Consider the following 21,155-nt stretch of genomic DNA (forward strand, 5'->3'; position numbering starts at 1 on the left):
TTTTCATCTTCAAATATTTCAAAGGCTCTTTTGTGAAAGTTTATGCATATTCCATAGAGATAATGAAAGAAAGACTAAAACTAATTGATAAAACTTACATATGAAGGCAGATTATGATTATCCTTCCTCGAGAGGTTAAAAGTAAGTTTGATACCTTTAGAAAAGTATTTTGAACCCTGAAAGCCTAGTGGAATACTGACTAGTAAGAAGAAAGATGGCTCCGGGGTAGAAAGAACAGTGTTTGTCCCTGCTAACTATACAACAAGGCATGTAACTTATAGGATAAAGGATGGAGAAGGTTAAGTATTTGGCATAGGGCAAATACATACAAGATACATTTTAAGAGATGAGAAGGAGTTTGAAGAAAACGGAAAAAAATGAATAAAATTAGAATGATTTTTTTTTCTGATTCATAGACTTTATGGTAAAGAATGAGACCTGATGTTAAAGGTATGCTACAGGGTATTCTTGGACCAAAAGTAGGCTTTGAATACCTGAAGAAGAATTCATACTTGTTTCTGTAAGCACCATGACCCATTGATACTTTGGAGGCATAACAGGAACTGGGTCACTTATAGGTTTGTAAATGTAGTTCAAGTATCCCTGTGAATTTTGGGTATTACTACCAAATGCTTCTTCTTTCTCATACACACTTACTCAACCATTGGGCCACTAGAGAACACTAAATGTTATTTTCCCTAAAGTGTAAACATGGAAGATTATATAAAGCGTTTTATTCATAGTTCTTTAGTTACTTACCATTCTGTAGCTCTAGTAAGAACTGTGCCAGAAGTCTTTTTCTTCACATGGAAGAAATGGACTGAAGGTGCAATATGGCAGATTGTAAGAAAGTCTAGACTTTCAGCATAAATTGTATCTGGAATTAATTACTGAAACCTGGGTGTCTTTAAAAAAAATTTCTCAGCTACTTTCCAGGTAATTTAAGTATGTCCTGGATAAAGGAGTATAAGGATATGAAAATAATACCTTCTCGCTTCCTCTCCTTTCCTTTACACTTTTTTCCACAAAATGGTCTGACTGTTGCAATAAAGCTCTAGATTTCCTAAAAGTACATCCCTAAGATGGTAGTCTGCACCTGAATCATGGACCCAGGACACTTGGTCTGAAACCTAGGCCTTGTGGATATGTCAGTGGAACTGTGAGCCTGCTTAGATATTCAAGCCAGTCAGTTCTCTGATCATCAGGCCCCACCCACATATATTTCCTTATTGTGAAACAGCGGTTAGCTTATTGGTTTGCATGGAATCTGATTTCTCTGAATTCAATCACTTCTTTGAAATTTACTCTGATTTAAATAAAGTCTTTATCAGGAAGAGCCAGGTAACCAGATGCCATTAAGAGTATCTACCTTTTTTACCCATGTGTTTTTATCCTTATACTTCATTCATTCATATATTATCTAGAAGTAACTTGGGGAGACACCTTTATATGACAGGATTGGATAAATTGATAGTGGCAAGATAAGAAAGAACAATAAGGGTGAGGAAAGAGTGGAACCAGAAATACTGCAAGTATTTATACCGTGCTTATAGTATTTCTGAGGCAAGGCCTTTTACCTGGCTCTCAGCTTTCTAGTTGTCAGAAGGAAAGGGGGAAACTTTGTTCATTACATCATTCACAGTGTTCCTAAGATAAAAAAACAAACCATCTGCTTAAGTGAAGTACAACTACTGGCACAAATAATGCATGATTTGGAGCAAAAGTGATATTAATATTAATAACATCCTTAATTGGTGATTGTTATTAGGACATTTTCACAGTGGCCTTCAACGTTAGACTAATGGCATCACACAAATATATAATGTAGTGTTGTGTAAAACTAATTTAAATTATTGGGGAGAGGATGAATAAGACATGACAGTACTTAGCTGTTAATCTAGTTTGGTGCTCAGGTGCTCTTTCATGTATAGACAAATTTAGTAACCATGTTTAAAACTTCTAGAATGTATTACTGAGAGAGAATGTTAAAAAAAATCTCACCCTATAATTGTTTTGGTTTCTTTTGGTTTTGTCAGTTTTGCTTTATATGTTTGAGGTGATGTTAGTAGGTACATACACTTTAGAATCGTCGTATCTTCTTTGGCAGATTGACCTTTGATCTTCAGAGAATGTCTCTATTTTTGGTAATTCACTTTAATATCTACTTTGTCTTATATTTAAAGAGCTATATCAGCTGTCTTTTGGTTAGTGTTTGTATGGTATATCATTTTCTTCTACTGTGTACTTTCAGTGTCTTTTGTAAACAGCATATAGTTGGGTTTTTTTTATTACAATTTCTCAATCTCTTTAAATTTTCCCAATTCTTTATTTTTAAGATGCATTTAAAAGTTGTTATTTATTTACTTATATGTTGAGTTTAAATCTAAGCTCTTACTATTTGTTTGTAATCTAACAAAAACATCCTTGTTATTTTTATCTGCTTTCTTGCTTTCTTTTGGGTTAGTCAAGTGCAGATGTTTTTCTCCAATTTACTCTTTTCTTATATTAACTTTTCTTCTTTTTGTGGATACCTACAGATATAGTTTAGAATATTTGCAGAAGAACGTGTCCTGAATATTCATTAATATTTTCCCATTCAACTGATTCTTTTTTTAATCCTCAGACTTTATTGGTATGATTAAAAACATTCTCTTAAATGATGACAGAATTTATGAACATGAAAGAATATTGGTGACTCTCCCTTATAACCAGTATTTTAAATTTGAATATTTGATATTTGCCAGCTGTATTGCTAGTCCTTCCTTATTTTATTAAAAACAATCCATTTATTGGTTCCATGTGAAGTCCTAACAATTATTTTTTAGGGGAATGAGTCCCTACTGCAATTGGATATAAAAAAAAATCTTTCATAACACCTGAAACTAATATAACACTGTATGTTAATTATACTAGAATTAAAAAAAAAAAGTCTTCTGCAGTTGGAGTGTGACTGCATTACTGAGTAAAGAGTTAATAAAATTCTTCAAAAAGTTGGGGTTTGGGTTTTTTTTTAATTATTTTTATACACTACAGGTGTTGTAGTTCTTAAATGAGCTTTTAATAAATACTGAGTGGCAATAAGTTAGAGTTTATACACCTTGGCAAATGCCTAGGGTATGGTTTTCTATGTAACTAATGGATTACAGGTCTGTATATTTAACAAACAGTTAAGCTGCAGATGGGGTTAATATATTTTTATAAGACTTAAGGTGTGTAACACAGTTTTGTTCTGGAATAGAGTTCCTTTTCTACTCTAAGGTAGGCAGAGTAAATACCCACTAGCTGGCCAGGATTCTCATCATTAAACAAACAAACAAACACCCTACTTATTCACAGAGATAAATACTGAATCCAGAAATGTATTTTATATACATTTATATATATCTATATATCTATATATCTAGATATCTAGATATCTAGATATCTAGATATATAGATATATATAATGTATTTAGAGGAGAAACATACATAACCATCTTCTTAGATGAAGACATTTAATGAAGTTGAACATTTATTCACGATCAAAAGTTTATTAAACTAGAAATACAAAAGTTTATTAAACTAGAACTTTCTTAACTTGATATGTGAAGCTAACAAGTCTATCAAGCATCAGATTAAGTGATGAAATGTTAAAATCAAGAATTTCCTTTAAAAAAATTAAGAATACTGTTAACATTTCACTGCTTAATGTACTATGACCTCTTGTATTCAGTGTTGTCCTAGTAAGTACCAGACAAGCAAAAGAAGTAAAAGATATAAGGAATAAAAAGAAAGAAGCATAATTATTATTATTCACTGATAATAAAATTGAATACATAAAAAATGTTCAAGAATGCAGATTTTTAGAATTAATAAGAGTTTAGCAGGATGGATGCCTCCAAGAATCATATATATATCCGTTAATTCTAACAAACAGAAAATGTTATTTTTGTACAAGCCATTTAAAATAGCAACAAAAAGTATAAGGTAGCCGGTATAAATTTAGCAAAAGAAGCTCAAGACCCACGATAAGACATTCAAGAAGACCTATATAAATTGGAAGAGTTAGGAAACCTCAATATTGTAAACATGCCATAATGCCATATTAACCTATAGGTTTCATTCAGTTCTGTTGAGAATTTGAACAGGGCTTTGTTTTTGATGTTTGGAACTTGGCAAGTTTTTTTTTTTTTTTAATTTTTTTTTTTAACATTTATTCATTCTTGAGAGAGAGAGAGAAACAGACAGAGTGTGAGCAGGGGAGGGGCAGAGAGAGAGGGAGACACAGAATCCTAAGCAGGCTCCAGGCTCTGAGCTGTCAGCAAGGAGCCTGACTCAGGACTCGAACTCATGAACTGCGAGATCATGATCTGAGCTGCTTAACTGACTGAGGCACCCAGGCGCCCTGGTAAACTGTTTCTAAAATGTGTATGGAGGAAGAGCCTGGCCCAGAATAATCAGGATATACTTGAGGAAGGATAGTGTGAGGGAGCTTGTTCTCTCAGATGCTGAGATTCATTATAAAGTAAAAGTGATTAAGGTAGTGTGTAGTCTCAGTAATTGACAAATAGATCAGTACAACAGAGTAGAGTCCAGAAACTGACCCATTCATGACAATTTGAGACTAATGTAGAACTGACACTGAAGAATAGTGGGGAAAAGATGGACTAATAAATGGTGCTGAGAATATCGACCATTTACATGGAAAAAAAATAAAATTGGATCCAACCTCCTATCATTCATGAAATAGATTCCAAATGGATTAAAGTCTCAAATATGAAAGGCAGTATTTCAAACTTTTTGAAGAAAATGTAGGAGAATGTGTATATGATTTAAAACACAAAAATTCCAAATCATAAGAAAAATTTATTAATTTGACCACAGTTATATTAAGAAAACCTGATCACTGAAAGACACTATAGTATCTTTATAAAGAACATGGAAAGAGATGCCAGAAAATGAGAGAATATATTTGTAGCCCATTTAAGGAAAAGAGTGTTATGCAGAATATGCTCAGAACTCACAATGATCATAGGAAAACACAACTAACATAAAAGAAAAATGGACAAATACATAAGCAATCAATTCACAAAAAAAGAAAAGTAGACTTTGGTAAGCATTCAATCTCATTAGTAAAAAATAAAATGATTTGCGGGGTGCCTGGGTGGCTCAGTCGGTTGAGCGTCCGACTTCGGCTCAGGTCATGATCTTGCGGTCCGTGAGTTCTAGCCCCGCGTCGGGCTCTGTGCTAACAGCTCGGAGCCTGGAGCCTGTTTCGGATTCTGTGTCTCCCTCTCGCTCTGACCCTCCCCCATTCGTGCTCTGTCTCTCCCTTTCTCAAAAATAAATAAACGTTAAAAAAAAATTTTTTTTAAATAAAATGATTTGCAAATATAAAATTTCACGGTAATATGTGATAGCCAGCACAAAAGAAAACTCATACAACTATGTTGCTAAAGCAGTTTGGTATCATCCAGTAAAATGGAAGGTATGCCAAGTCTGTGGCCCACTATGTTTACTTCTACATGTATATATGCTTTCAGAAGTTCTTGCAATGTGTACCAAAAGACAGGGGTGCCTGGGTGGCTCAATCAGTGAAATACTTTTGTGAAATAACTAGGAGAAAAAACAGGGGCTACAACTAGAAATGAGGCATAGAGAGGGCTTCAAAAATACTAATTTTATTTTTTAGGCTTGATGGTAGGAACATGGGTGTCTTTTTCCTTCTTTTTCTATATGACTTATGTATATGGTATAATTTTTATGTAAATAAGATATTTTAAAGGAGAACTTTTTAAGTAGCATAATTGAAAGGGAAGAATGAGGAAAACCACAAAAGATTTTTGGGGACTTATAAAATTTAAGGCTTAATAAGGGGAAAAAAGCCAACACCAAGCAGACATTTACAGCAATAAGGAGGTTCCTAAGGTCACTGGACTCCTCCAAGAAATCATTTTATCCTGAGGCTGTAATCATATGTTGTCTTTGTCCTTTTTACCTTTCCCTGAGCCCTCAATGTTAGTGGCTCTTTTCAGATACCTGTGGATATGAATCCGGGCTAGACCCCTACCACATTTGATTTATTTTCTAACAGAGTCCGAGAGTACATTAAGCATTCACTTTTAGCATTGGAACCCAGGATTTTAAAATAAGGTTAAAGGCATGATTAAAGCCAGAATTCATTAAATGGAAAGTCATTAAAAGGAAAGTGAATGCTTGCACTACATTATCAGGAGTGTCTTCTACAAGAGCATTAGATACAGAGCAATGAGGTAATTATTCCATGCTGTCACATTGTTTAGTTCTAAATTGGAGCAGGAGAGAATTCTGGAGTGGATTCAAGCTTGTTTTTATCATGCATACAGATATAATTTCTTGGTAAACTTTCATCATTTTCATTTTTCCTGAACAAATCATTTTCAGCAACTTTTAATCCCCGATAAATAATTTTGACCATGAAATATTATTGAGTTGCACTAATTAAAGAGTGAACATTCCCGGTAAATCACTATGGAAAATTTTAATGAACAAGCCAAATGAATGAGAAATCAATACTTATTGATTGTTTTCTGGCACATCATTAGAGCCAAAATCTGTTCTCTTAATCAAAAAGCAAAGCACCTAAATTGCCTGTCTAGTTTTTTGCAAGTTTTGCATCTGTCTTTGTGTAAGTCATTAAGACTTTTGTTGCCAAATCAAGGAGGCATTCAGAAGGAGGTATTCAGTTGCAAAATGACAACTCTCCTTGGTTCCTATTTCTCACCGCCTCTCTATAAGTTCACAGAAGTCACCAGACCCTTCAATCCAGTGAGGTATGCATTCGTACTAGAAGATATCTGAAGTTGTTTTGATAGAAAACAAGTTATTTTGTCAGAAAGAGCTTAAGCTTAGTAGTTTTCTATCCATTGTAGGAAAAGCAGACTGCTTTATATTTTGACTTTTAAATTTTGTTTGCTTGGAATCAAACTATAGGGTAGATTATGATCTTCTGGAAGTAAAGACCATTTTGTTTTGTTAATTTTTTAACGTTTATTCATTCCCCGCCCTCCCCCCAGAGACACAAAGCAAGCAAGCATGGGAGGAGCAGAGACACGCGCGCGCACACACAAACACACACACACACACACACAGAATCCAAAGTAGGTTCCAGGCCCTGAGCTGTCAGCACAGATCCCGATGCAGAGCTCGAACTCATGAACTGTGAGATCATGAACTGAACCAAAGTCTGCCGCTTAACCGACTGAGCCACCCAGGCGCCCCATGATAGTTTTAACTCAAATGTGAGATATAGCACCTTTTCAAGGAAACTTGACAAGATAGTTGTATCCTGAAGTGTTTCTTACATTTTATAGACAGTGCTCTGGTTCACCATGAAATTCTCATCACATAGACTGGAAGATACTGTACAGTTATGCTGAGGTAAAAAGAACTGTGAAAAACAGCCTGGGAAGTCCGGATGGGAGGATGCAAAAGAATATGCTGCCCGAGTGGTTTATGTATACAGTGCATGCTGGTGGGCTCCTGTGGTTTGTTCAGGGGGGGCCACGGATTTCACTTAAGCCATCTACCAGCCAAGAGGGAGACGTGCTCAATCAGGGTGTCACAGCATCTTTAAAATTAAAACGAAACAATGAACAGAGATTTCTGGAATTAGGACCAGAAGATTATCTTGCGTGTATGGCTCTGAACAACGTCCAGCCGAATTGTTTCAGCAGTTATAAAATCCTTAGGGTTTTTTCTGTTAAGGCAGGACACTGATATCAAGACTGAATTCCAGTGGACATGAAATAATTTTCTCTCTCAATACTGTACACTAATTATGTCTGAGAACCTACAGGAAATGTGACATATGAGGAAGCTTAAGAAACATTAGAACGTAGGTACGTGGAAAACCCTATTGCCTGTGAGTTTTGTGATGACAGTAAAGGCCGTATGACCATCCAAAAAGTCACTTGGATATTTATTTTGGTTTTACAATTAATGTTTGATTTATTCAAGCTACATTATCAAAAATCTAGTTCCTTAAGTTTTTAAATTTGGTTTGCAAATCACTAAGGGATCTTTGAATAATATTTAGTTCCTGTTTATAAACTTATCTAATTAAACACCTATAAACATTTTAAATTGCATTTACAAATTTGTTACGTTTGATTTCCTTTTTAACTACTGTTCTTAGTGACTGAGAGTCTTTGCAAGTACTTAAATTCTCATGCATCTGTTACATTATGCTTACAAGTAGCATAACCTTTGAGTTTTCTTAAATCTTCTAATGCTGTACGCAATTAGTCTTCCTGTAGTTGAAAGATACTTTCCCATTAAGGAAGCCAACAACTGTCATTTCAAGTAATTGAGGTTATTTCCTACCAAAGGCATAAGATCTGAATTCTTATACTAATCAAGGAAACTATTATATCATGATATATAATTGGGGGGAGGTGTTGCCTATGTAGCATGCTTGGGATTACTAAGTATATCCAGAGATTTTTGACTGAGAAAACTGGTTAGATTTTTGTAGGCCACCCTGTGAGAACACAGAAGCTTGTTTATTGTTGCTATGTCAAAGATGCTATAATTTCAAGAAGAAGACATTTACATGTCCCACCTTCCTAGACCCAGCTTAATGCACATGACCTCATGGTTCTACTCACAGAAGGCCTCAGTTCCAACCAGTTTGCCCATTTGATTAAATTTTACAATTCTTTGAATTTTAGTACTTTTCTGTCGGATTCTAAAGATGTTTGACAGTAAAGGAATCCTAAGATATTTAATGCCTTTTCTTGTTACCTAAATATAAATTCTGGATCCTTTCATAGTCTCGGAATCAATGACTCTTATAAGAGTTGCAGATGATATTTGGTGGGATTTAGGTTATCTCACATAGTTGGTGGTGGTGCTTTTTTTTTTTTTTTTTTTTTTGCTTTGTTTTGTTTTTCTGAATTATAGCCACTATCTCTATGGGCAGTCTAGTGGCATTACTAAGGAGTCAGGGGCAACAGAACTTAGACTTCTCTGCCCTCTTGAGAACAGGGAGCTAACTAAGTTAACTATAAGCTGAAGAAGGTGAAGTTGGATATCAGACTGCACTGGAGAAGCATTAAACTAAAACAAATAACTCAGTTATTATGTTTCAAAGGTCATACAGATGACCTGTATAAAAAAGTAATTCTTTAATATTTTTCAAACATCAGCAAATGAAATGTACAGTTGATACAACAGTAAACTCGGACCTACTTAATAGATTAAGAAACAGCGTTAATCTTCTCCTACTTGTTCTGAAACTGGAAGAAATTAGCTTCCTAAAATTTCATAAATAGTACTTGGGGTGTAAAATTTATCAACTTTTAGGCAGCTATAAGGAAAGCAACTAAATTAATAGAGTCCGGGGTGAGAGTTGGCCATGGGTGGGTTCTTAAGTAAAGTGCTGTCATAAGAGATGAAGTTGGTCTTGTAACTTGGTCTCAAATTACCATATCCGATTCAATACATCTTCCCCTGTGCAATACTAAAACGAAGTAGCAACTGGAAGCTAAGCCACAGGGCCTTCATCCGGCCAAATCGTCTGGCAGTTAGTAAAGGAGCAATGCGGGCAAACGGTCTCCATAGATGTCGTTAAAGACCAGCCTTCTCACACAGGGCAGGCTGATAATCACCCGGATTTTGACAAAGTTTCCTGGGCTAATAACAACATCGGGGAATATTCAGTCCTGAAACACTAGAGCTCTCAAATTAGAATGGAATGAAGATGGGGCACCCGGGTGGCTCAGTCAGTTAGGTGTCCAACTCTTGAATTTGGCTCAGGTCATGGTCTCACCATTGATGAGTTTGAGCCCCATATCGGGCTCTGTGTTGACAACAGGGAGCCTGCTTGGGATTCTCTCTGCCTCCTCTCTCTGCCCCTAGCCCACTCATGTTCTCTTGCCCTCTCTCAAAATAAACAAATAAAATTAAAAAAAATTAGAATGGAATTAAGATGTCTATAAAAAATGAATGTGTTTTTTTTACTAATTTTAAATGTGTAAGTAATATATAAATACAAAAAATACATATGATACCAAACATTTTAACATTTACAAATAAGATAAAATTACGTATTGACCAAGCTCTCCAAATCTAACACCTTCTTTGGGGGTAACCACCATCATCAGTATGAAGTGTATTTTAACAGTTCTTTTTCTGTTAAATCATATGCATATATTTACCATTGGAAAATTATTTTATGTTGTTCTGTTTAAAGTACTTAATATGAAAGTACATATTGTTCTACAACTTGCTTTAGTCATGTAAGGATATCTTGCTAGCCTTTCCACGCCAGTAAAATACATTTATTGAGTGTTTATGTAGCAGTCCCTCTTCCAAGCACCGGCATATTTATTAATGCATTTAGTTCTCATAATAACGCAATTATTATTGTTATGTTATTATCATGCCCATTTTGCACTTTGGGATTCTGAGGGACAGAGAGGTTAGGGAAATTGCCCAATTCAGTGCCAGAGAGCCACGGTTCTGGATTCTGTTCAAAGAAGACTAACTCCAGATCACTCTCATGGTAACTGTTTCACAGCACCTGAGACACATAAGCCTACCTCTGAATGCAGTGTGGATCAACCCCAAGCCCCATGGGCCCATCTTTTACGATCTTGGAGTGACTGTGAGTGATATGCATATACTGTTCAAGTTTTAAAATGCCACCAAGTGTTTTCATGATGTTCAGCATTGTAGCTGATAATAGCGTTATGTGTGATAGTCAAAGGTAGCTCTTTTTTTGAGGAGAAGAATGCACGTAAGAATGCAGAGCAGACCCCATCATCAGGCTGCTCCGTTCCCCTCCTTCCCTTGCCATCTATATCTGATCTGTGGGCAGCATTCCATTTACGTCAAAAATAACGTCAATCTAGTGAAAAAACTGAATGACTCATGGCATTACTGTAGGGAACCAATCACTGTGTAATATGATATATAACATCCTAATTTCACAGAACATTTTTCATAACAGCTGCTAAAATCATAATCAAATCCATTAAATCCTTTTAAAGGATCCAATTCGAAGCAATATTGAAACTAGTCTTAAAATGCAGGTATATTGAGGTGGAGTCCTTCCCACACTTTATGGTTAACCTCTTCATATCTTGTCTGTATTTGTCTATATTTATTAATCCATTTGAGTTTGCTCTTTTTTTGTATTTCTAGCTGCATTTGAGTCAGAGATAGGCTTTTTTTTTTTTAAGAAACTAGAGGATCTGAAAAAAGAATAGAGAGAAAAAGAGAGATGAAAAGGAAATTTTCCTCTGATTCTTATGGACAGAACTCGATAGATTAGAGAGAAGAGGTAGAGGAAGGACCCAGGGTCTTGGGATTATAAAAGCAGTGTTACGTTATTGATTAAGGTCTCTGCAGAGAGTGAAAAACCATGAGAGAATGCAGCCACCTAAGCCCTTGCATTCAGGAGCGTGTAACTTAGAAAACGTTGAACCAGTTGGATTTCTTTGGCCACGGCGCCATCCGCAAAACTGACAGCTAATTTTTTGATGTAAGAATTTTATTCCTTGGATATATACAAAGCCAAATAAAATCCCTCAGGGTTTTTTTCTTCCTTAAATATTATATACTTATGGAAATTTGCAGAGTTAGCCCCTGACTTGTATTTTTGTTTGGAACATAAAGCAAGACTAAACAATTCGATGAAGGCAAAAGATTACTTGTGAAGTTTACTTTCAGACTGGAAAGTGACCTTCCAGAAGGAGAGGCTTCTGAGGGCTGAGCTCTATCCAGTCTCTTCCACAGATTAATTGTGTGATGCAGTTAGTAAACAAGTTAGTAACCTTTGAACCTGGATTTCTGGTCTGGGAAAGAAGACTGGGCTAGAATCCCTAAGTTTCTTCTGAGTTGTAATATTCTGGTTCTTATATGACATGGTAGCCAAAGCTAGCTTCTAGTTACCCAGCCACATAAGTTCTGTACACATTTTCCTTCTGTTCCACATACCTCTTCTAATACTCTTAAGGGGGATGTTAGTGATGTCTTTAGTAGTTGCTTCCTCTCGACCACTTTCTCTCCAGCTTTCTGCTGGCATAAAAGCTGTTGAAGTGAAAGTTCTCCATTCCATCCCATTTTTTCTGATTCTTTACTTCAAAAAAATGTGTGCTTAGAATGAAATATAAATTGCTGATTTGTAATTCATGAATCACTCTTATAAAGTGACCCCAAGACCTTTGTTTTCAGGTCCTCAAAAATTAATTGGATGCAGGTGTTTGTTGGCCACTTGGATAATGGACATAAGGCATGGTTTTTCCAGCTAACTTCATCTTTAACAGATGTAATTCCAATAGTTTGCACCTAGTCAGTGCTAGCTGACATTAAAGCAGATATTCCAGATTGCTATCTGGGAGTTGTCTGATACCAGTACCAGGCAAATTGCTGAATAGTAAAGGAACCAGAAGCCCCAGGATAAATTCTCTACACTCTAAACCCTGCTAAGTAGCTTTCATGTTCCCTTACTTTCTTTGTTCAGTACCTACCGATGGGGCAGCTATTGCAGTCCTAGATGGTGGGTGCTATGTTGGGTGCTCCCGGGCCAGGATTCTATTGCAGAGGGAGCCATTTTACAGCCATTTTACATTTAGAATGAGCTTCCTCCTTGGGTCTTCTTGTCACCAAGTAACTAAAGCTATTATTAAACCAACCAAATAAATCATCTGAGAAATGATTTTTTCCTTAGCTTTCAACATGTCCTCATTTTTATGCTTTCTTAACACATATGTGGAAGATTAATAATAATATTTCATATGTAGCCAATTGGAGAAATGAATTTCCTAGATTAGTCATGTTTTATGTGATTTTACAATCCCAAAACACTGAACATTAAATAAAATCTTTTTCTCGTAGCTTGTTCAACACTAGCTGAATTTGGAGGGCACAGGGTAGTAGCCTGGGGGTCAAAAAACTAGAAAAATCTTGGCTGCTTATCCATCAACTAGCCACGCAGAAGAGGGCAAGTTACTCAAGGTCTCTCAACTACAGGAGAGGACAAAATAAACATCCTCGGCTGCTCTTTTGTGTAGGGCTGTTGTGAAGAACACATGAGCTGGTGTGTGTGACTGTGCTTTGTTGTCATAGAAGGTACAGTCCAAATATGAGATAGATAAACTGTGAAACATGCTTGTACGCCGATATATCTAATTATATTGTTGCTTTCATCTGGGTGGTGTTTCCATGTTTTATATGTAAACAAGAGCTTGTAAGGTTGATTATCTCCCAATTATCACAACTAATGAACTCTTAATCAGCAGCTGCAAGTTTAGATTCTATTGAAAGGAAGAAATTAAAGTGATGAAGGAGATTATTTTTTCTTCATTGACATGTAAACAATAGACTACTAATTAGAAAATATTTAGCTGTCCTTTATATATACCTGAATGATCTGACTTTTCTGAATATTCACTTTTCTTTCAAATACAGGAAATGAAAAGTCAGAACCTTCTGTAAATATTGTCATTCAAAGGATGTATTTCCTGGGAAAAATAGGTTTAATATTATTTGTTAGAACCATATGCCAGATGCTAAATTCCACATGTAAGAGAGGTATATCCTGAGATGCTTCCTTGTTTTGGTCTTATAATATATTTAGAGTACACCTTCATGCTAGCACTATGAAAAGGAGTTGCCTCAGGTAATGCTACTGTAAGAAACTGTGTTATTCCATTAATTCCAGTACATATTAATTTTCTACAACTCAGTTATTTGCTTTATTTTTAATAGTTTAAATCCAGAAGCACTTAATTATTAATTCTGTGAACATTATGACTTCATTTAATGACTGCCACTCTAAAAAGATAAAAAAGGATGGATGAGCAAACTACATTATTTCTAAGGAGCAATAACATTCCAGATAAATTCAACCAGAGAAGAGTTTTTCCTCAGCCAGTGCCTACATAGATTGATGGATGGGTGACATTTCCTCCTCCCCTTTATAATGGCGGCTTTGAGGGGCACCTGGGTGGCTCAGTCGGTTGAGCATCCTACTTTGGCTAAGGTCATGATCTCACGGTTTGTGAGTTCGGGCCCCGCATTGGGCTCTGTGATAGCAGCCTGTTTCGGATTCTGTCTCGCTCCCTCACTGCCCCTCCCCTGCTCATGCTCTGTCCTCTCTCTCTTTCAAAAATAAATAAACATTAAAAATTTTTTTTTTAAATTTAAAAAGATGGTAACTTTGAGTCCTGACTTGGACTCCAGGCAGCAAGATTAGAGGTGGTGAGTTGGCCCACAGAGGATCATGCTGGCTCTTTGGATGTTAGATCTTTTGGTTGCCTTGGTCATCTTTGGTGTTTGTTTCTTCCATTATGCTTTGTACATTTCTCCAAAACCTCACTGATTTATTTCTTACCTGCAGGGTATCAGGCCGGCATGGTTGTCACCTATATTTTGCCTAGTATTACTGATTACCTTGAGATTTTGTTATCAGCATCTGTGGTCTCTTTGTCAATCCTGTCCAAAGGTTCCCCTCACTGGTTATTTTGCAATATTCTTCTCTTAGACTTGAATGAGGCAGTCCCCGAAACAGAGCGCCTGGATTCAAAAGCACTGAAAACCCGAGCCCAGCTCTCTGTGAAGAACAGACGTCAGAGGCCCTCTAGGACACGACTCTATGATAGTGTCAGTTCAACAGATGGGGAAGACAGTCTGGAACGAAAGGTGAGCACCTTTGACCAATTTCTGACTTTGCAGTGCTGAGCTGTATCCTTGTTCCTACAGCTTATTGAAGGTAATGATTTTTCTGCAACCAGATTCTATGCCCTAGATGGAAACAGCTGGAATAGTTCACTGCTTTGTCTCCTAAATTCTTACTCAACTCGTTATATTGTTGTAATTCAAATTCTGTCTGTACTCATTCAATGAACTACCCCAAGGGCATTACCCATTTTGTCATATTCGTGATGGTGCTTTTATATTCAGCTGTTGGTTTCACCTAGTGGGAAATAATGTACAAGTAACTGTTTCTGTATGTCTTAGGATCTGTGTTAGCCACAATGGCAATGTGATGAATTGTTGTAAACTATGCAGTCTCATCTGTAAACCAACCAACAAACATTGGTTCTCAAGGGATTTACTAAAAAAGTTTGGTCTGATTTCAAAGTAAGTATTACATGGAGCTGATGTTCAGCAGCATAACCTCCTTTATAACCTCTTATACCAACAGCCTTCAAACAGTTTCTATAACCACACGCACATTACCAAATCACTTCTGCCCAAGGGTTTGAGAACTTCTCCAGAATCAGATTCTGGTGCTCCATCCCTCACTCCAGTGGCAGGCAGTGTGCCCTTCTCGTCTGACCACGTAACTGAATTTCAAGGAGGACCGCTGCACCCAGAACAGGAGCCTTCCTCCTCTACGTGGGGAGACACTTCACTCTCCTCTCCTTCAAAATCTGATCACGATATGGAAGAATCTCCTTGCCACCATCAAGCCACAGTCAAGCAAATATCACAAGAGAAAGGTACTGTTGATTTTTTTGTTGTTTTTGCTTTTGTCTGACTTAACTAACACCTTGATTTGTGCAGTACAAGGATGGCTTTTTTTCTCATAGCCATAAGCCCTTTGTCTTCTTACAGCTAATAATTAATATTGCTGTTGTGGGATAAGAGCACATGGCTCTCCTATTTGTTTATTTATTTACTTATTTATTTAATTTTTTTTTCCTGCCTGGTTAGTGTTTTTACTTCTACAGCTCTCCATAAGTTTATTATTGAAGGAAATTCTTCAGGAAGCCTACTAGAGATTTTGTAGAATAGCAGCCTGGAGTTTCAATAAACATTAACATACACTGGAAAAAAATATATGTGTGTGTAATATATATGTAAAAATATATATGTCTATAACATATATAAAAATATATATACATACACATATACATATGTACATAGATATATGAAGCTGAAAGCAGTTATAGGTTTTAAGCCATTAATTGGTTTTTATTTAGAAGAAATCTCCACGGTAGTGATTTATATTGCAAAAATTATGACAGGAAAGCTATAATGGAGGGCGATTAATCAATTAAATTTTAAAATAGGCTCCTAGAATTAACACCAAAATTTCAGTCATGCCAATAGACGTTTGTTGTTTTAATTTATAGAAGTAGAAGTAACGAATTCTCGTTAAACAAGTTACCTGATGCAGAGATGTATAAAGAATAGGTTCATTCTTTTCCTACTGTGTCTGATGTGCCCCTTTACAGTAACCAAGTAAATTTGGTCATATTATCTTTCGCATCAGAAATACACATAAGTATATATTATGTATATATATGCGTGTGTGTGTGTGTGTGTGTGTGTGTATGTAGATATAAAAACAAAAGCACTTTTTGGTATGTTTGCATTTTGTTTTGTATGCTTTTGTTCACAAAAATGAATCATACAAGTCACATGACTGCAGTTTTATTTTACATATAATAGTATTTTCAGAACATCAGCCTAGTGCAACATACACAAATTTCAATGACAAGAGAATTTTCTGTAGTGAGCCTATAATATAACCTAGGCAACCATTTTAATATTGATGGACATTTAGGCTGTATTCTGGAAGATTTCTTTTTGTATATTTACTTGTTTGCTTACTACTGTAAAAAAAGTTATAACAAGCACCCGTATATTCTTGTATACTGATGCTTTTATTTCTGTAGAGTACATTTTCGAAAGTTCAATTGGTAGTCAGAGTATATTGTATTCAGAGAAAAATGTATAGCTTTAAACTCCTTTATTATTAAAAATAAAGACTGAAAATAAATAAAATAAGTATTCAAAATAATAGGAACAGAGCAACCAAAAAACAGAAAAAGAAAGGAGAGGGTAAAAGATATAAGCAGAATTTAATTTTTATTGAAATGAAAAGCCTATTCTTAACCCCCCCTCTCCCCACAAAAATATAGTACAAGTGTAAATTATTCCAGCTAAAGGTGAATAGTCCTTTGGAATGACACATTAAGAAAAATATAGACAAACAAACAAAATAGCATTGGAAAAAAGAAAGGAGATACAAAGATTTTAAAAATTATTTTTTAAAGGTAGTATGCAAACTCAGTACATTTAAAAATCTAGAGAGGGGCACTTGGGTGGCTCAGTTGGTTCAGTGCCTGACTTCAGCTGAGGTCATGATCTCAAGGTTTGCAGGTTCTAGCCCTACGTAGGGCTCTGTGCTGACAGCTCAGAGCCTGGAGCTGTTTTGGATTCTGTGTCTCCCTCTCTCTCTGCCCCTTCCCCGCTCATGCTCTGTCTGTCTCTCTCTCAAAAATAAATAAACATTAAAAAAAATTTTTTTAAAGAAAATCTAGAGGAAATGGAGTTTGCTACAAAATTGGTCTACTCCAATTGGTCTAAGAAGAAAACTTGGATAAACTAATAGTCACAGAAATATGAAATATGTTTTCACAAAAGTTTCCATTTAGAAAGTCACCAGACCCAGGTGGTTTTATAACTGAATTCTACTTAACCTATTAAAAAAAAAATACGTAGGCTCTATTTTATGCTATGTTATTCCAGGTAGGGTGTTTTTCATTTATTTAAATAGCTGGAGTCCTAAAAACCAGTAAAGACTGTGTGGAAAAAGGAAATCTTATGCATGTTGATTCCTTTTAAATATGATGCTAATCAATTGAATATAGGAGTGCAAGTTAATTATATTTCCACAATCAGGTAGCATTGATTCTGAAAATGTAAGAATATTTAAACATTAGAAGATCTAACTGTAAATCATCATACAACAAAGGAAAGGTAAAGTGTTATAACATTAATAGAAGTTGAGAAGAATTTGATGTAATTCGTCAGACATTTTCAGTAAAAACTTGTTACAGTAAAAATGGAATTAGAAAAACATTTCTGAATATGATTGGTTACTTACCAGTGATCAGTCACTAAAGAGTGAATCTTAAATCATTTGCACAAAAGTTAGGAATAAGACATGAGTGCCAACCATCATCACGATTTTCAAGTCTGTTTTTGAGAATTTCTAGTTGCAGGAAGAACAGAACATCAAATAATCAGTATAAAATTGCAACAGAGAAAACAAAAGTATCTTTATTTAAAGATTATATGAATATGCATCTAGAAGATTAAGTGGCCAGATATAAAATAAATATACAAAATCAGTACCTTGATGTGTGTAAGGTTGAAATGTCTTCAACTTACCTTGAAATGCATTTGAAAATTAATTGATTAATGGATGACTAGAGGCTATCTGATAAAGCAATGTGTAGTAAATGGAAATTGGAGGATATATGGTGGATATACATTTATCCACTCTAAAAACTTTTTATCTTTTGAAAAAAAATTGAGTGGCAGAAAGATAGGTCATTTTTGTCTATACTGATATAAAGATTTAGAACAGTAGACATTTTGTGGAATGTGATAAGCTGATCCTAAATTTATAAGAAAGGAGAAAAGGCCAGAATACCTGAGACTCTTGAAGAAGAATGAAGTGGAAGATCCTGGCTTACCTGATACCTGGAATTATTAAAAAGCCACAGGATTAATTATGCATATTATTTGTACAGAGGTTTACAAACAGATTCAAGAATAGAATAAAGAGCATAGAAGCAGATTACACACAGATACACATTTCAGATATATATGAAGTTATTTTATGAAAACTGCATTAAAAAAGGGTGGATCAGTGGAGAAAGAATAGAGTTTTTAATGAGTTTTTCTGGGACAATTGGTTATCCATATTTTTAAAAATTATATTAGACCCCCTCATCTCATACCTTGCAAAAAAATTCATTCAAGGTAGATTTAAGACTTAACTGGAAAATAAGTGGAAAATGGCAAACTTTAAAACTATTAAAGAGATTTTTTAAATGTTGATTTATTTTTGAGAGAGAGAAAGCAGGGAGAGGCAGAGACAGAGGGAGACAAAGAATCCCAACAGGATCTGCACTGTCAGTGCAGCACCCAGCATGGAGTTCGAACCCACGAACCATGAGATCGTGACCTGAGCCAAGATCAAGACGTCGGACACATGGCAACTGAGCTATGCAGGTGCCCCCAAACCATAAAACTTTTAAAAAGTCTGTATAGGGGCGCCTGGGTGGCACAGTCGGTTAAGCGTCCGACTTCAGCCAGGTCACGATCTCGCGGTCCGTGAGTTCGAGCCCCGCATCGGGCTCTGGGCTGATGACTCGGAGCCTGGAGCCTGTTTCCGATTCTGTGTCTCCCTCTCTCTCTGCCCCTCCCCCGTTCATGCTCTGTCTCTCTCTGTCCCAAAAATAAAAATAAAAAAACGTTGAAAAAAAATTAAAAAAAAAAAAAGTCTGTATGGAATATTTTTGTGACTTAAGGGTAGGGAAAGATTTCTTAAACAATATACAAAGGGGAGGGGAAACATATATAAAAGATTAATAACATCAGATGATAGTAAAATTAGGAACTTCTATTTCTCAAAGACATAACAAAGAATCCCACAAAATTGGAGAAGATATTTGCTGCCTGTGTAACTAATGTAGAAGTAGTATCTAGATTATATAAATAACTTGTATAAATCACTAAGAAAGAAATAACAGAAGAGAAAATATATAATGTCCTGAACAGGCATTTCTTAGAAAATGAAAACCAAAAGGCCAAGATATGTATGAAAGTTGTTCAATGGTATTAGTAATCAGAAAAGTATGAAATAAACCAGATGAGATACCATTTTATACCTACCAGATTGCCATAAATATTAAAAGTCTGATGTTACCAAATACTGGAAAATGTGTGAAACAACCAGAGACTAAATAGTGCTGGTGGAATGTAAACTGAGGCAAACTCTTTGGAAACCATTTGGCATTTACCTAGTGAAGTTGAAAATGTGCATGCCCTATGACCCAGCCAGGGTTTATATAGCCTACACTTGCCTACTAAGAATCATGTACAAGAGTATTCAGAGCAGCCCTACTGTGTGATAACAAAACCTGAGAAAACCTGAAAACTGGTAAGTACTGGAATAATCACTAGTAAGAAAAGTTAAATGAACTATAGTATATTCATATGATGAATCTGTGCAGCAAGGAAAATTTGAATAAACCACACTGAAACATAATACCAGGGCTGAATCTCTGGAACAAGACATTGAGAGGATAAACCAAATACCATAGGTATTATATTGCAAGGTCTTATATTGCAAGGGACCTAATACCATAGGTGTTACAGAATACCTATGATTTTATTTCTATAATGCTAAAAAAAATTAGTGGATTACTTAGAGATATTAACAAAATGTGGAGGTTATAAGTGGGAATGACAAAGTCAGTTACTTGGTGGGGAGTGTCCAGGAACTGAAGGACATAATTCATAAGTATAAACTAGGTGGCGGGGGGGAATAAATGAAATGGATGTTTTTTAATTGGTTTTTCTTTATACTCCACAACTATCTTATAAATATTCTTGGTTACAGTAGTCAATATGCATAATAAAAGATCCCATATAGAAAGTTAATTGATAGACGTTAATACACAGTTACCTTCAAAGAGTTCTTGAAAGGTGAAAAATAGGCAAAAGAAATAGTTTCTTGGAGAGAAAATTCACATGACTTATAGAAAAAGATGATCAGAGAAACGATCATTTAAATTAAATACCCATCGGATTGCCAAAACTTTTAAAGAATTCCACCAACCAATGTCAGCCGTGGTGTGGGATACATTGCAGGTGTCATTGTACATCACCATGTTTTTGAAAAGTGCATACTCATCTGTCTCTCCCAAATCAAAAATTGTAATCTTTCTAAAAATACATCATGAACATAGAAATACATTTGATTTGGGAGGCTCAATCTGTTATAACTCTTGGTAAGCACCAGAGCTTTATTCCTGATATTTTCCTCCTTGGTTTCCTTTCCTGAACCTATCGATTGCTAGAATTATCTTCCACAGACTAGTCCTAAGCACAGCTCTTCTAGAAGTTTTGGGGTAAAAAAATGGAGTACCTAGAAAGTAAAAAAATACCAGTAGAGGCAAAAAAAATAGGTCGATCCTGCTAATTCATCATCAAAGGTAGTTCTCAAGTTGGTGGAGGGCTTGCATGGTGATTTTGGCCTACTTTCAAAAGAATTAAAGACTTCGAAAACTCTCACTAATTAACTTAAACTGTGGATTATAATGGCACTTTTACAGATACACACTTGTGGCAATTCCATCTCTTTAGAAAACTGCATATAG

General features: G+C 35.6%; 1 protein-coding gene across 4 annotated transcripts in view; it reads left to right on the forward strand.

Moving 5' to 3' along the window:
* PPP1R9A (protein phosphatase 1 regulatory subunit 9A) overlaps positions 1-21,155 on the forward strand; it is a 317,596-nt gene that overhangs the window by 271,517 nt on the left and 24,924 nt on the right. For 2 of the 4 annotated variants that reach the window (XM_047096570.1, XM_047096571.1), the window contains exon 11: positions 14,510-14,667. In XM_047096570.1, the coding sequence (XP_046952526.1) occupies positions 14,510-14,667 (158 nt within the window). Of the gene's footprint in view, positions 1-14,509; positions 14,668-15,172; positions 15,471-21,155 lie in introns of all 4 variants that reach the window. The other 2 variants (XM_047096569.1, XM_047096568.1) reach the window with 2 other exon arrangements.

The sequence above is a fragment of the Lynx rufus genome, unplaced genomic scaffold, assembly GCF_022079265.1.
Source record: "Lynx rufus isolate CCGP_SWC_20201006 ecotype Redwood Valley unplaced genomic scaffold, mLynRuf1.p SCAF_4, whole genome shotgun sequence".
NCBI lineage: Eukaryota > Metazoa > Chordata > Mammalia > Carnivora > Felidae > Lynx > Lynx rufus.